Genomic DNA, 16,477 nt, shown 5'->3' with positions numbered 1-16,477 from the left:
TGACACTCAAAGAAACGTTTTAGGATTTACGATATGTGGACCATAGCAACTTCAATGAGCTAGTTGAGTCAGACTAGAGTAAACATGCTTATGGTACCTTATTTTTAGGGTCTTACAAAAGTTGAAATGAACCAAAGATGATATGAAGTCCATAAACAAACTAGCTTCGTTGCACTCTAATTCTAAGAATCATCAGCTAGCTAGCAGCAGCAGATAAAGAAGCCTCCATAACTTACAAAGCAAATAATGAGAAATACATCTCTTTCTTGCAACAAACATCTGAAGTTCACTAGCTTCGGTATGGAGATGAAAGTTCCAAATATTTTCACCAGAGTACTAAGTAGAGAAGAAAACATAACAAGTTCCACTTTATTCATGATGAGAATGGAGTTTGGATTCAGAATGCATTTATACAATTCTATAAAACTTTGTTTGGCACCAAAATGGAATAGAGAAGGCTTGTTCACCTTGAAATTATGAATAGGGCTAAACTGAATTATGCATGTGTTTTTTGTTGTTGATGTTAAGAGTGTGCTTGGTGTTATTCCCAATAACAGAGCTCCAACGTTAGATAGGTTTAGCAGTAAGTTTTTTCAAGGCCTCTTGGGATGTAATCGAGATTCATATCTATGCCGCCATAATTTTGAACAATAGGAAAATCGTAGAGTGAAGTAAATGTCACTTCCATCACTTTGGCGCCTATCGTTAATGTTCCTGCTTCAATTATGCGGGGGACTTTAGACATATTGCATGTTGCTAAATTATCCGCAACTGCATCTAAAAACTCGTGTATGAGAAGCTAAATTATGTGATGCTTGACGTTATCTCCCATAACCAGGGAGCTTTTGTTTTCGGCCGATGGATCAATCTCACAATGCGATTTTGTCAAGACATTATTAAAATTATAAATAAAAAGTCAATATATTCCTAGTTGTCTTATGAAACTAGATCATCTCACAAAAAGCCTATGACACAATGGAATGGGATTTCATTGAGGAAGTCAAGAAAGATTTTGGGGTTTCCACAACATTTTATTAATCTCATTATGACTTGCCAAGACTCTATTTTGATTAAAGGGGGTGCCAAATGATCTGATTAACCAAGTTGAGGCTTGAGACAAGTGGATCACTGATCTCCCCTTCTTTTCACTATGTGCATAAAATATTTTTCAAGGACCATGTTTACAGTTGGGGAGCATCCTAACTTCAAGTTTCACTCTAGGCGTAACAAACTAGGTTTGAACCACATTTGTTTTAATTTGCTGATGAGTTCTTAATTTTTTGTAAGGGTGAGGCAGATGTCATTAAGCTAATGCTTGATGATTTCAACACCTTTTTTTTGAAACAAATGGGTTAATGGTCAACCCTAATAAATCGAGCTTCTATCTATTATTGTGGAGTTGATGATATGGCTATTTAGTATCGACACTTTTGCTAAGTTGTCTTGTCTCAGGTTTGGGTCAATCCTCTTCAAATACCTAGGGGTCCCAATCAGTTTTTGTGAACTTAAAAATAGTGATTGTGGCAGTCTAGTAGAGAAAATGATGGCAAGATAATGATCTGGAGCTCAAAGAACATTTCATTTTCCAGAAGGACACAATTGATCAACTCGTTGTGAATAAGATCAATGTTTGTGTATACTAGTCTCAAACTTTCATTTTTCCTAAACCATTCTGAATAAGATCAATGCTATGTGCATGTCCTTCCTTTGGTTTGGTGCTTATGATTAGGGTTGTCAAAAACTGACCAGATCCAACCGAGTTATGACAAAAACCAAAGTGACCCGGAAAAAATAACACACATTCGATCCACATAAGCATAATGGCCCCGTACAATTACATTACCTGACTATACCTGAACCGATTATACCCGACCCGTAACCGACTGATGACCCGATTTGACACCCCTACTTATGATGATGGCAGACCCGGTGCAGTGGCTTGGGATAGATTATATGTGCCTAAAAACCGAGGGTTGGGGTTTAGGAACCTCATTCTTTGGAACCAAGTAGTAGGAAAATGAGCTTGGGTAATAGCTAAAAACCAGGGTAACCCTATTGGTGAGATGAGTACATGCTTTATACGCCAAGAATAAAAACTGGGATCAGTTTGTAGCTACTAACAAATTAACAATGCTAGCTCGTCTATCAAATTTGTCCACAAAGTCAAAAACAGCAGAAATATAGCACTACTGTCTGCTCTGAGGCTTCAACCCTCTAAATAATATAGTAAGGAGATGTAAAGTACTCTCACTGTGGCTGAGCAGGGTACAAAGGTGGACTAGAACAAGCAAGTATGAAACAAGCAAGAAAGTGAAACAAAAAACAATTACTACAAGGTACAGAGTTGGCAAGAGTAGAATGATTAAGTTGTTATTCAGTTATAAAAAAAATTGGGAACTAAAAACCGAAAATCCGAAATGAAATTGAACGAACCCTAAGTATATCTTGAAAAGGGTGTATATTAAGAGAAGGGACTCAATTCAAAAGAATGTTGGACCGGCTTACAACCTAAGAACCGAGTGAGTCCCTTGAGGGTTGAGGCTTACAAGTGAAACGTCCAAAATCAGGGAATAATCAGTACATACAAGTACAACACTAACTTTGGCAAAAAAGTAAATTTCCTGAAATACAAAACCTAAAATCACCCCAAATTATGGAAAAGAATGCTTGAAGAAAGCAGGTCGGCATCCACCATGCCATCAGAAAACCTTTTACTTTGTGTAGAGAACGTCCTCCCATGGGTGACGGTATAGTGGCTGCTTCAATCTCTTTTGGTCAAAGGTGTGCCTGAATTTCCAATTACTCCGTCAATATTATGTAATTCATGTACCAATTATAAATAATGGTAATACTTATGAACTAATGCAAACCCATTTAGTGATAATCGCCACAAGTATAAGACATTGAAACTAACAGATGCAACGAACACAAATTCTAATGATACCTTTCTACAGGAAACAAAATAACTTACCCGATGAGACCAATGGAACGCGCCAACACAAAGAGTCCGTTGAGATAACCAATCTCAACGATCTCATCAATCTCTGGTTTTGAGAACATTCCACTGCCAGATAGGAGATCCAGAAAGAGGGACCCAATAGCACCATCAACATTAAGAACCAAGTTGTTTGCCTTTGAAAGAGTGTAAGTCTCAACTTGAACAGCATATTCCATGTATTTCACTGAGGGAAAATGTGTTCTGGCAAATTCCTGCAACAGCTCTACTCTCTTATCTCTGTTGTCCCCTCTCTTGATCCTGTCCCAAAACAGCACAGATATTTTGTAATTTATATATGGATGATAAAATAACAATTAGAAGATGAAGCAATGGCTCTCAAATGGAAAACTGGCTTTACCTGTGTCCAATTCCTGGAACACGAACTCCCTTCTTCTTCATGCTCTCGACAAACTCATAAGCTGTCAAATTCTGGTAACAAACAACAAAAACAATCTCATATTCAAACTTCAGAGTTAAAACAAGATTAGACTAACGCAGCTACAAACTCCTAAGAAAACCTACCCGGTCGTATGCATCCTTGAAGTATCGTGCTGCATCATCAATGGCCCCACCAAATCGTGGTCCGATGGTAAGCAAACCTGGTAGTGGAATTTAATTTCAGTAATTCAGTATCTAATTGCTATGTAATGCTGTTCTCAACTTATTCAAATCAACTGATAACCATATAAAAGCAGATTATATTACCTGCAACAAGACTAGAAACAAGGTCTTTTCCAGCTCTTGCTGTTACTATTGTGTTGTGAGCACCAGACACACATGGACCATGGTCGGCACACAACATGATACAAATCTAAAGAGAGAAAAAACACGTAGTAAGACACACAATGGGAATTCACATTCATTAAAAAACAGGCTTGAAATAATCCTTTAAAAAACAAGTGTACTTTACAAGATGTGACTTGTGGCATTTTATGTCACAAATCCTAAAGGACCATATGAATAAAATTCATAAACTGACCTCGATAAATTGTGTACAGTAACGGGGAAGACTACGCTTGAACCACAACAGAGAAATAACATCACCAACACCATAGCCCTGCTCAATGATGGATGACATTGGAACCCCAGCATAGCATGGTTCCTCACCTGGGAAAAGAAAGATCAAACAATATAGAAAATCAAAACTCAAGTGCAATTGAGTTTTGCCAAACTACAGAAAAATATATCTCAATACTAGGTTAAAATTTAAGAGATGTGACAGACCTCGGTCATCAGAGATGGTAGATATGATGTGAGTTGGAGCACGAACTTTTCCGCTCTTAATTGCTGAGTTGAGATCCTCGGGTATTTGTGGAGGTGTGAATTCTTTCACTGGTGGGATCTTTCCCTCTTCAGCCTATCAGAAGGATAACAAACACAGTACTCTCCAAGTAAGTACAGGAAGAATAACATGGAGATGAAGGCACCTTTACAACAGATTTTTATTTTTATTTTTTTTAAATGTGGAAATCTAACCAATTGGTCAAAGGCCTGCTTGATGGCACCCTCAAATGCTTCGTAAGAGTCAGGAACAACAGCTCCCGCGTCTCTCAATGCTTGATTTTTTGCTTGGGCGGACTCCATTTCACCACCACTTTTTGCACCCTAATTTGAACAAAGCAAATTAAATTAATCTAGCTGTGTTTTTTTTGCTTCTCTTATATCTTGTTTGGTAAGTTAAATATTCAGAGAGGAACTCACAGCATGGCCAAATTGCACTTCTGATTTAAAGAGCCTTGCACAGGTTCCACTGACCCAAGCAACAACTGGCTTACTTATTTTTCCCTGCTTCAGGGCTTCAACAAGGGAGTATTCATCTCGTCCACCCAACTCTCCAAGTACAACAATCATCTTAACCTGCATCGTATGGGAAGTATATTAGACTAGAAAAGGGCAGGCAGCACATACGATTTAGAATTCACATTAAATAGATACAAGAACAAGGACATGTGTTAGAAACATCATCGTTGTGGAGACTCTCATGAGCAAAATTTCCGTGAAGTACTATGAAATATAAACTATGACATATACAAAGCCTATTGGAGAATTAAACTTTATGCTTTTGGGTTATTGGAATCAAGCAACTATGTTGAAACTCATCTGGGGTTTCTCAACGAAGAAAGACAATTTATGGATCATGTGGATCCAAGTGTAATATAAAGAATCAGTACGTGTATCAAATGAGGGTGCCTAATAGTTTATCATGGGGTGTGAGTAAGATTTTAAATGCTAGGATCCTAGAGAGCACTTGCAATCTGTTGGACTTCGGAGTATTACCGCTCAGAGAGAGTAAGAATACAAAAAAGATTACAAGGGGAAGTGAATAATGTGCCTTAAGAGTTAGAGGTCTAATATATACATGGAAATAGAGCAGCTCCAAGGGCCAGATTTATTTGGTGGCTTGTGTTGTGGGGTAGCCTGGTAGAGTGGTAGGCAAAGAGCATGTTTGGTATAGCACTTTTCAAGTGTTGGAAAGGGAATCAATTAACAAATTCCATTACCTATTGTTTGGTATGAGAGATGGGTAACACACTCTGACACTCCATTTCCAAAGGGTAACGATTACCACCACTTTGTTACCTCTCCTAACCTTGTGGTAACAAAGTGTTACCCTCTTCAATCCCTAATTTGATACAAGGGATTGCTTTCCTTAGGTATATCAAACAACAAATAAAGATAACACTTAACACAACCATTTCTTCTTCTTAAATGTTTCCAATCCATTTCCTTTCCTAGATTCATACCAAACATGCACTAAGTAGAAAGTACAAAAGGAAGGTTACAGAAGATCGGTTTCTAATGTAATCCTTGTTGTGAGAACGTGCACTCCTTGCTGTGAGAATGTGCACTCAACAAGTAATCAGGAAACTTGTGATTGTGCCTCTTGCATTCCAGGTAAGGAGTTTTGGCAAAAACTTTCAGATGGTTAGGTACTTAGGTTACCACAGAGCTGCCTCTTCAGTGAACTGATACAATTGTGTGGCTTACTAGATATGCCAGACACAATTAGCGTGCTCGTGCGGTGCCGGGTCTCTAAAATGCACATAAGTGCACGCTATTTATTGTACAAAACTGGAGAATGTGCCCACATGAGATACAGGACATAGAAAATGGCATGTGTTGTAAAGTTGCTAAATCAGTGAGGTAAAGTAAACATTATGTAGCCAGACAATCTAGTCCTGAACAACTTTTAATTGCAATTTAAACTTCTAAAGTAGAAAAGGAGTGCAGCTCTCCTTTTCTTCTACGCCTTTACTTATTATCTTTTGAAGCAGATCAGCAGAGAGCTATGATGAGAAATTTCGTAACTGTGTGGGTTCCACAAAACTTTCCCTTTACATGATGCGGAGGCACAAGAGACATATCCTAGAAGGTCAACATGAGTTCTTCAATGATTCAATTTTTTAGGTGGGCTCAGGTAGAAGTTACCTGCGGACTACAGTGAAGCAGCAGTTTGTTGCTTCCAGGGGTTGAACAAATTAAACTTAACATCATTAAACTAGTAAACTTATTACTTACTATTTACCAACAAAATATGGACTAATCTCCCCTCATCTGACTCTCTTCAGCTTCCCACAATGTCTTTACACAAGTCTAAGTTTCCACTCTAGAATCATTATTAATGATTCCCCCTCCAACCTTACCCTATCCAACATCTGCCTTAACCTGATCTCTACAAGCCTACTCGTGTACGACAATTACCCCATTCCTATTATCAATTAATCAATTACTCAAGTTTGGCTTGGCAAAGCATTGTTAAGTGAATACAGCTCCAGCTTAAGATAAATGCAGACCCATAACAAATTGAGCTAAGCAAACCTAATTTTGGCTTGAAAACGTCAGGAGCGGCATGAATTTTATCAAAGAATAAATGGGTTAATATAATAAAAGAATAAAAAACCACAAACTGCTTTTAAGGTTATGAAGATTATGGCAAAAAATCATTAATAGGTAATGTGGCAATCTGAAATAGTATATGATTGGCTGTAATCTATTAGTTGAGCTGAAGTCCGAGTTGCAAGAGGCCAAAAGCAGAGCCTAACTATTACAAACTCGACTAGATCGAGCTTGACTTGAACTAAGTCAGGACTACTGCGAGCGAAGCTAAGCTATGCCAAGCTCAAGCTCAGCTCGAATCGTCATCGGTAGGGGATGAATCAACCCTACCAGCAAATAACCCTAGGATGCAACGTTTAACATAAAGAAGAATCTATAGGTTATGAAGGTACCTGTGGAATGTTGTTAAACCTCAACACATGGTCTGAGAGAGTTGATCCAGGAAAGACATCTCCTCCAATTGCAATACCTGATTATTATTTTTAAAGACATTTAGTTGAAGAAGTGGAGGAGCAACGGAATGAACATGCTATATTAGAAGATTAAATACCCTCGTATAGCCCATCGGTTACACGTGCAACCGTATTATACAATTCATTGGACATGCCACCCTGCAACAGTGAAAATGAATATGGAATTTTAGGGCCAGAACAAAAAGTCTATAGCACCATCAAGAACCCTAGAATTAAGCAGATGAAGCTTCTCAAGGCCACTTACGGATTTAGAAACAAATCCAACAGATCCAGGCCTGTAAAGCTTGCACTGGATAATGTTGTCGATAGTCCCAGCAGTGTCACCAATCTTGAAGGCTCCAGCTTGGATACCTCCAACAGTAGCAGGACCAATAACAACCTTAAATCCCAAATTATAAACAAAACATATCAGTAGCTGAATCTTATGCACAATGATGACAAAAGCAGAGAAACGATCAACTAAAGTAGCCCCAAAATTATGATTCTTACCTTATTGTTTGCTCGGGCAAATGCAATCAACTGTTTGGTGTCCGACTCAGGAACACCTTCGGCTATTATGGCAATCACTCTAATGGTTGGTTGTTTCAATGCCGCCATGGAAGAAGCAGCCGCACTACAGTTCAAAAGAGAAAGTGAGACTACAACTCATACAGTAAATAACCGAGGAAACACAAAGGAGCTGAAACTTACCTTCTGTAAGAAGCAAAGTTGATAAAGACATCGGCAGTGGGATGCGCAGCACAAGCTGCTTCGATGCTGCAAAAACAAAGAAAAAAAGGAAATGTCAAATGAACCAGCATAGGGAAAAGAAATTTTGGGGTCTTCCATTCAAGTCAACAAGTCACAATCTCAGAAATTCTCACTATAAATTGAAATTGATGATATACCCAATTTGTAGGGCCTGTGTCAATTGACTACTAAAACAGAGAGAAACATGTGAATAACAGACAAAATTCCTCAAATATTGGAGAAGAACAATGATTCATAGCCCATAATTCCTCCGCTCTCTTTTAGTTGCAACGTTTTTTTTTTGTCCGTTTCTTATTAATTGCAACCTTTCTATTTTTGGTAACTTTTCCTACCCAAACTTACCAAAATACCTTCATTTGTTTTCACTAACCTACCCACTTGCACTACTCATTATCTAAAAGTGGGGGAAAATACGTAAATTCCCTTGTAACCACTTGCAATAGAAAAATCAAGGTGAACATGAAACGTTGCAGCTATTTCAGAACAGAGGAAGTATGATGCTACTAATGAATTCACCAACTAACATGTTCCTGGATCCAAGTTTAAGAATCAATCACCATATAAAAATCCAAGTCCATGAATTAACCCATAGACTATATGTAGGTCTAATACGGAGTAATAACCAACTTATGATCCTGATCAATAATCTAAATCCAAGATCTTAGATTATAATGGGACAACTTAAATAAGATTCATGTCCAATACAAAGTAGGCTGACAAGTAAATAATTGCTAGTCTATACAATGTCGTGTTACCATGAGCATAAAACAAGGGTACAGATGACAGAAGCCTAAAATGTCAGAATTGTAGTTCGTAGGAAAAGGGAGCTGTAAAAATCAAAATCATGATCATAATCATTAATTAAAACTAGAATAGAAGCATAATTGACCAGATTTTTTTACTAAAGGATGTTTCCCCATGAAGCTGTTACACCCTTGAATTCTTCCACGTTAAATTCACTAAACTTTCATTTTCAACTAATTTCAAGGGTGTGACTACAAACCATCCTTCAACCAACATATACTTTAAAATATAGTGATCACAAAATTTCAGCAGTATAGAGCTATGAAGATAAAATACAAAGTTTTGTAACTTTTTAATTCCAATAGTGTATGTGTGTGTGACTGTAAGTGCCAAGAATACATACGTGGAATGTACTGGGATGGCAATTTCTTCCTGGCCGAAGAACAATTTTTGAAATCCCTCAGCACCAGGAGTGATGATTCCAGCAACTGATGGTGTTTCTCTCCCTATGTAGAGCAAATAAATGTATTAGAACCATTATTCAAAACTTGATCTCTTCCTCTACAAAATTAAATAAAAAAAGGAAGAGGATAAACATACCGCATAGGAAATCAAAATCAAGCATCCGCTGAATAGGAAGTTGTTTATAATTATAAAATAATGCTTGAGTAGTCTTCGAGAAGAGCTGCCCGGTGGCCATGTTGCAGATTCAACCAGGCCTGAAAAATACAGGGTCATTAACACAGCAGTTCCTACTGATTTCAACAATAATATAACTGTTACACATAAATACTCTACAGTCTACAAAATAGAAGGGTGCTTAAGAAAACATGTAAAACAAAGAGCAGTCACGAGATCGATAATGAATATCAACATTCACTCATACTTCAGACTATCAAAAGATGCCCATATTAAATACAACAATGTTTAAAAGTTAAACAGACCCTACTACCACTCAAAATTTAAAATTTGCATTCCCTCTACGACAAATCTAATATCCCAATTTCTTAAAAAGTGTAATTTGTCTTGAAAATCAGAATTTTACTTGAAACTTTCGGGTGCAATGCCCTCCTTTCTGAAAAATTACATGTCATATAATCATGAGACGTTCAAAAATCGAACTAAGTATTGGTATACTTCTACAATTTCAAGACTCCCAACAAGGTTAATCTACGAAGAACATAATCTCATAGATCGAAATCTTGAATCGTATCACCCAAAATCGACAAAGGACAATCAAAAGAACAACTTATGAAAACATAAGCTCCAAAATGTTCCTACTAAACATTACCCAGCAACTTCATAAACACATGGCAGCTAACAATACTATAAGATCTTGACAAAACGTACAGTAAAATGTATGATCATGATCACAACTACTACCTTACCACACATTAAGACTAGATGTCAACCAACTTAATCGGTTAATGCTAAAAACTCCAGGAGTCTAACTCCAAAACTAAGATCAAATCCCGCCTACATCACTAACATTACAAGCTCTCTCTACACAATAACACAAACAAACTCGGAACTTACTCTTCGACAAAGGTTCAAGCAGAAATCAATGAGCTAACTTTAAACAAATCGAAGCAGATCAATTGTAAGTAAGTATAACACATTAAAATTGAAGCAAAATGTAGGTGAACAAACACATAACAGATCTCCAACTACTCACATTCAAGAATTACGCTAACAAAATCAGCAAAAAACAATCATAAATGTGACCTAACTAACAACCAGCAACAAAAACGAAATCCCAGATCTGAGATTAGATCATACAATTAGGTGAGCTGTAAACGTAATCAAATAAAAAAAAGCGCAATTTACAACAATTGAATTTGAATTGAGAATAATCAAACCTTTGATCAATGGATAAAAAAGAGGAGAGAGAAAATTGGGGAGAAAACGAAGTAGTGTTGGTGGAAAAATGAGAATGGAAGATTAGTTTTATAGGAAAGAGAAGAGGAGAGAGAAAGAATTAGATTGGTTAATTTTTCTGACCAGCGACCAGGAGAGAGAGAGACTGGAAGAAGGAGACGATGATGAAGGGGGAGAACGAGGGAAATATGATTTCTTTTCTTTTTATTTCTTTGTGTTCAAGATTTGGTGTCCCTTAATTAATTACAGTGGTTACACTTTCGTAGGAAAGTTGTCTTTTGTACGTACTATTTACGATTTGGTTTGATTGTTCGATTGGTAAATGTTACTTTCCCTGCGAAAGGAAAATTAATTCATTAATAAAGAGTCATACGACATCTACAAGAGAAATATAGATCTAACAAATACATGACAAATTGAATCAAATAAAGGTTTCCTTCATCAAAACTACAAATTGAATCAAATAAAGGTTTCCTTCATCAAAACTACGGTCGTTGAATGAATCTTGCACTGTAGAACGTCTCCGTATATAACGCTGGAACATGCAACTTTTTCAGAGAGAGGGCCTAACGATTTGTTGTAGCCGCGAGGATGATTTCCACTTGATTCATCTGAATGTAGTCGAAAAGTTAATATCTTTTGCGATCCCGCATAAAACTTTACCAACGAACCAATTCTACATAAACCAACTGAACGACAAACCAAACATACTAATACTAACTCCACCATAGGGAGACTAACGAACAAGGACAAACTCCGCCCATATGGTGAAAACTTATTGAATTTAAGAGAAAATAACTGAATTAAAGGAAAAGGGTCGAAAATAGTCTAACTACTTCCGAAGAAATTAGACTATTTCCGGCCTACGGCGGCCAAGAAAGTAAACCCTAGAAAATAAGAGGGTTAAGAACAGGTTTAAATAAGTAAATTTCTATTATATAAAGAAATTTTAAAGTTGCACTAAAAAAGTATTTGTTGAATCAGAAAAATAAAAAAAATTAAATGCAAAAAAATATTACAACATACTAAATATCCTAAACTACAAATATTACCTAAACTACCAATATTAAAAATAATTAGAAAAAAGTTTTAATAAAGAGCAAAAAGTTATCAGTTTATCACCATTTAAGTATTATTATATGTGCGTTTTTAGATTACAGGCACGCATAGTGTTAAGGGGTGGGGGGGAATATCCTCTAAGTGACGTGGCAGGTCTGGCAATAAAAGCTCGAGTGGCAATTCACGCGGCAAACAACGAGCAGATGACGTGGCGAGAGACATAAAACCCACCAATAGTGCTAGATGTTACATGTTTTATTAGTTGTTTGTATTAACCAATTTAACTACTTTGTTCAATTAGCTATTTGTGTAAAGTGTTCGACAAATTAGTTGTTTCTATTAGCCAGTTTAACTAGCTTGTTCAGTTAGCTAGTTGTTTGTGTAAAGTGTTTGATAAATTAGTTGTTAGTTGTTACCTGTTCGTATTAGTTGGTCTGACTAGCTGGTTGAATTAGTTGTTTGTGTAAGTGTTTGATAAAGTAGTTGTTAGTTGTTACCTGTTCGTATTAGTTGGTCTGACTAGCTGATTTAAATAATTAGTTGTTGTGTAAGTGTTTGATAAATCAATTGGTAGATGTTTAATACGTAAAATGAATGTAGGTTAGTAAGGTTTGTGATTTTAGATAATATTCAGACAAAATTATCGTTTTAAACCTACTTTTTCAAACATCTAATCCAAAAATTTCAAAATTAGCTTTATCATCCCAAAAAATCTATTATAAACTTCTCCTAAGCAAACATTCTCATTAGTCTTTTTTCGAAAAGATCAAACATCTAATTCACCTTACGAAACTATCTCTTCTACAAACTTCTAATAACCAAATACCCAAGTATATGATTCATCATACAAATGCATGCATTGCATGCTATGGAGTGTATTAATTACTAAGTCAAATTTAGTGAATGTCAAAAACAATCCGTTGTTGATTACAAGTATATTTGATTTGGATTATTCACTTACATATGCAATATTTGAACCTTAATCTACGTATAATCAACATAGTTTATGTTGAAGTCATGAATGGACTTTATTATAGACTAATCGGAGATTCAAGTAATTAAAGCTATAAAAATATCGAAAATGATAAAGGTCGCAACACGCGACCTTTAAGCTGTGTCACAATGATGACATGACATGCTTATGTGTCATGATTTAAATTGGAAACTAAAATATTTAATTTATATAATCCATTATACATGATTCAAAAAAGGTAAGAAAATTTTAATATTCTAATTTGTTTCCTTTTTTATATCGATTAATCTATTTACATATTTTCATAGTAAAAATATTGAATTGATAGTAAAAATATCCTGATGACACATAGCCTACGTGGCGCCTATATGTACCAATTAAACTGCGACACGTAAGATTGTGACAACTAAATGTTGTCGCAACTTGCGACCTTTATCATCACCCTAAAAATATATCGTGCAAATTTTTACTAAATTAAACGGTTTTTTCATAAAATGCCCCTGAGGTTTGCAAGAATGCACCAAATACCCTCTCGTCTTTTGAATCACATAATATACCCCTATTTTTCCGTAGTGTTCATGAGATGCACTTGGAGTTAACGGACGTTAGTCCTTCGTTAGTTGCAGTTTACCATTTTCCCCTTAATGCATGTTTTTCGACATAAATTCAAAAAAAAAAAAAAAAACTCAAACTTCTTCTCTTTCTCTCTCCTCTCCCTTGTTCTTCCTCCTGCTCTCTGGTCGCCGGCGACGGTCGATCTCCGCTCTCTGTTCGCCGGCGGAGTCTGATCTCCGATCTCTGGTCTCCTCCATTTCCGTCGACGTTTCTTCCAAAATCCTCTCACTCGGCCATTCAAATCGGCAGTGGCCATTTCCGTCAGCTTATTCACCGGTGGCGCTACGTATGGATTCACCATCCCCACCTCGTCATCACTTTCCCCGAAGACGACGACGATGATGTCAACGGAAACCTCACAACCATCAGTCGTATCCTCAGCCGCCTTGCCTAGAATACGAACAAGTACTTCTTTTTCCCATACTTTGAATTTTATGGGTTTCTTTGTGTAGTTAATCTTCTAATTTGAAGAAGCTTGTGTTATCCGCGTATAATTGAAGAACAAATAGATTCGATTGTTTCTGACCTTGTTAATTACCCATAATTTGAATGCTTTTCTTCTTTTAATTAGACCCTTTTAGAATTTTTTTTTATCAACATTTGTATCTGGGTATGTTAAAATTCTATATTAGATTGTTTTCTATGGAGTAATATGAAACCATGATTCTCATAGTTTGAATGATTTTCTGAATTAAATTTATTTAACCAATAAATTGTTAGATAAAAGTTCAGATTTTAGTGTAAGCTTATCATTTATTTGGTGTTTAACAACCGAGTTGTTGGTAAGTTGCTGCACTACTCGTGTGTGTGTGTAAATATAAGAATTTTGCTTGTTTTTGGGTGTCAATATTTTTGGTGGTTGGTTAATTTTTGCTCAGGTAACTGACTGATCTTGTTTTTATAGCAATGACAGCTCGGTCTGATTTTATGGGTTCCAAACTACTGAACTTAGAATTTAATGTATTGCGCAGTAAGTTCACATTTACAATATTTCAATTATGGGATGGAATAAGTTGATTTGGCTGTATAGGATGTTGCTACTTCATTTTGAAAATTACAGGCAGTCTTAGGTAGGTTTGTTGCTGGATTGCGACTGATTTTTTTTTATTGAAATTACTTTTTTTTCGTAATTGTAGCATGTTGTATAATTACTGCGCAAATGGTATAATTGTATTGCATCTTGTTTCTAGCTCTGGAGGTGTAATTCAGATTCTGATGATGGCTCCGATTATGCTTCCTCGAGGGGTGGCAGTGACACCTTCAACTTGTGATGTTGGTCAACAAGTCTAGCTAAACTGTAATTGATTGACCAAGTTTGTTGATTACGGTTTGACCAAGAGTGCAGCACAGAGGTGAACAACAATGCAACAAATATTGATGATGAAAGAAGATCTACAGTTGCGGTTTCAGAGAATCTAGTGAACTCAACTCTATGTGGGTTCAACTTCGGTAACGATAGCAGGAGTCTATGGTCCAGTAGCAGCTACAAAAATACGAACAGAGAGTAATGACAGGGGATGGTTCATACCAACAACGTGGATGTTGGAGTAATGGTCTGTCTTCGGGTTGTTTGGTGCTTCTGGGTTTTGGGATGTAATGTTTTTGTGTATAAGTATATTTTGCTGTAATCGTAACATTGGGCTTACGCCCTGATTATTAATATATATTAAGCTCATTTTGTGTTAAAAAAAAGTGTGTATAGTTTAACTAATTTATATAAGAGGGGTGATTTGTGGTTTGCTTACATAAAGATGAAAAACCCCACGCCCTCATAGCTTCATTACTTCATTCTTTCGATTTATAAGCAGCAATGAACACACCGGGTGAATTCTGAAGTTTAAAATTAAAGCAGTTTGGTTATTTGGTGCAACTTAGTTTACAAATAGGTGTATATTGTTCAATAAGTTTATAAATAGGGGAATTATGTGAATTATAAACATGACTTAACGGAGGACTAACGGAAGGTCGGCTTAGGGGTATTTGGTGCAAACTTAGGCAAAAATAGGGGTATATTATGTGATTCAAAAGACGCGAGGGTATTTGGTGCATTCTTTCAAACCTCAGGGGCAATTTCATGAAAAATCCGTAAATTAAATGTAAGAGAATATATGATGACGTGGCAAGTAGTAGTTAGCTCACAAGTTTGTGAACAGAAAGATTGGTTGCCTCATTTTGTCAGAAGTCGGGAAAGGAAATTTGGTGTGCGCTGGTAGGGGACTAGGAGTAGGGGTAGGTGAATTTGAAGGTTGAGATTAATTATAAAATGTGCGATTTTTTTTGACATTGTTTGACATTTAATTAAGTGTCAAATGATATAAGAGGAGAAACCAGTTATTTTATTACTCCCTCCGTCCCGGAATACTCGACCCGGTTTGACCGGCACAGAGTTTAACGGACTTGAATTGACTTATTTAATTTAATAGGTAGTAGTTGATAGTGGGGTATTATTTTAATGTAGTTAGTGGGATGTGGGTTAAAAGGTGGGGTTGGGGGAGAGTAGGGGTTGAATTTTTAATTAGTTTTTGTATGGAGTAGGGGGTAGGTGGGTTAATAGGGGTGGAGTGAGAAATAATATAATATTGTTAAAATATTTCCATTTTTAGAAACAGGTCAAGTATTAAGGGACGGTCCGATAAGGAAAACAGGTCAAGTATTCCGGGACGGAGGGAGTATACTACTATACATATACTCCATCCGTATTTATTTAAGAGATACACTTAGTCGGGTACGAGTATTAAATATAAGAATTGAATGAAATAAAATAATAAAATAAGTGGCGTTGGGTAGATATTTTATTAAGTAAAGAAGCGGGGACCATGTCATTTTGGTGGGGTGGGGTGGGAGGTGAGGTGGGTTTATGAAATTATTTGTTTAATAGGATGGTGGATCATAGGGTAAATTAGAATATTTAATTAAATGGTGGGGTTAATAAGTTGCTAAAAATGGCAAGTGTATCTCTTAAATAAATATGGCCAGAAAAGGCAAGTGTATCCCTTAAATAAATACGGAGAGAGTATATATAGTAATCTGAATCTGGTGAGAACCATCCCATAAGAAGAGAACTGAGAACTAATCTCAGCCCTCAGATCAATTCAATCAACGGCCCTCATCTCGCCCGATCAAATCAAAAAATAAGGGTAATATGGTAAC

At 36.4% G+C, this 16,477-nt stretch overlaps 1 protein-coding gene across 2 annotated transcripts; it reads right to left on the bottom strand.

Annotated features, from left to right (window-relative positions):
- Positions 1 to 2,441: 2,441 nt before the first annotated feature.
- On the bottom strand, positions 2,442 to 10,856 carry LOC110801494 (ATP-citrate synthase beta chain protein 1). Of its 2 annotated transcripts, none has more exons than XM_022006862.2 (17): positions 10,662 to 10,856; positions 9,403 to 9,521; positions 9,206 to 9,308; positions 7,999 to 8,064; positions 7,798 to 7,921; positions 7,553 to 7,687; positions 7,386 to 7,446; positions 7,228 to 7,304; positions 4,700 to 4,855; positions 4,475 to 4,603; positions 4,223 to 4,355; positions 3,978 to 4,105; positions 3,704 to 3,809; positions 3,521 to 3,597; positions 3,357 to 3,427; positions 2,972 to 3,256; positions 2,442 to 2,787 (listed from the first exon to the last, which is right to left on the bottom strand). In XM_022006862.2, exons 2-17 carry the CDS (start codon positions 9,500 to 9,502, stop codon positions 2,712 to 2,714), a joined length of 1,827 nt encoding a protein of 608 aa, XP_021862554.2. In that variant the 5' UTR covers positions 9,503 to 9,521; positions 10,662 to 10,856; the 3' UTR covers positions 2,442 to 2,711. The 2 variants fall into 2 exon arrangements, with proteins under 2 accessions (XP_021862554.2, XP_056694732.1); XM_056838754.1 differs by lacking the exon at positions 10,662 to 10,856 and adding an exon at positions 10,191 to 10,220.
- Between the last annotated feature and the right edge of the window lie 5,621 nt (positions 10,857 to 16,477).

The sequence above is a fragment of the Spinacia oleracea genome, chromosome 3 (genome assembly GCF_020520425.1).
Source record: "Spinacia oleracea cultivar Varoflay chromosome 3, BTI_SOV_V1, whole genome shotgun sequence".
NCBI lineage: Eukaryota > Viridiplantae > Streptophyta > Magnoliopsida > Caryophyllales > Amaranthaceae > Spinacia > Spinacia oleracea.
The sequence above is the reverse complement of the archived record's forward strand: the minus strand, read 5'-3'. Positions and strand labels throughout refer to the sequence as shown.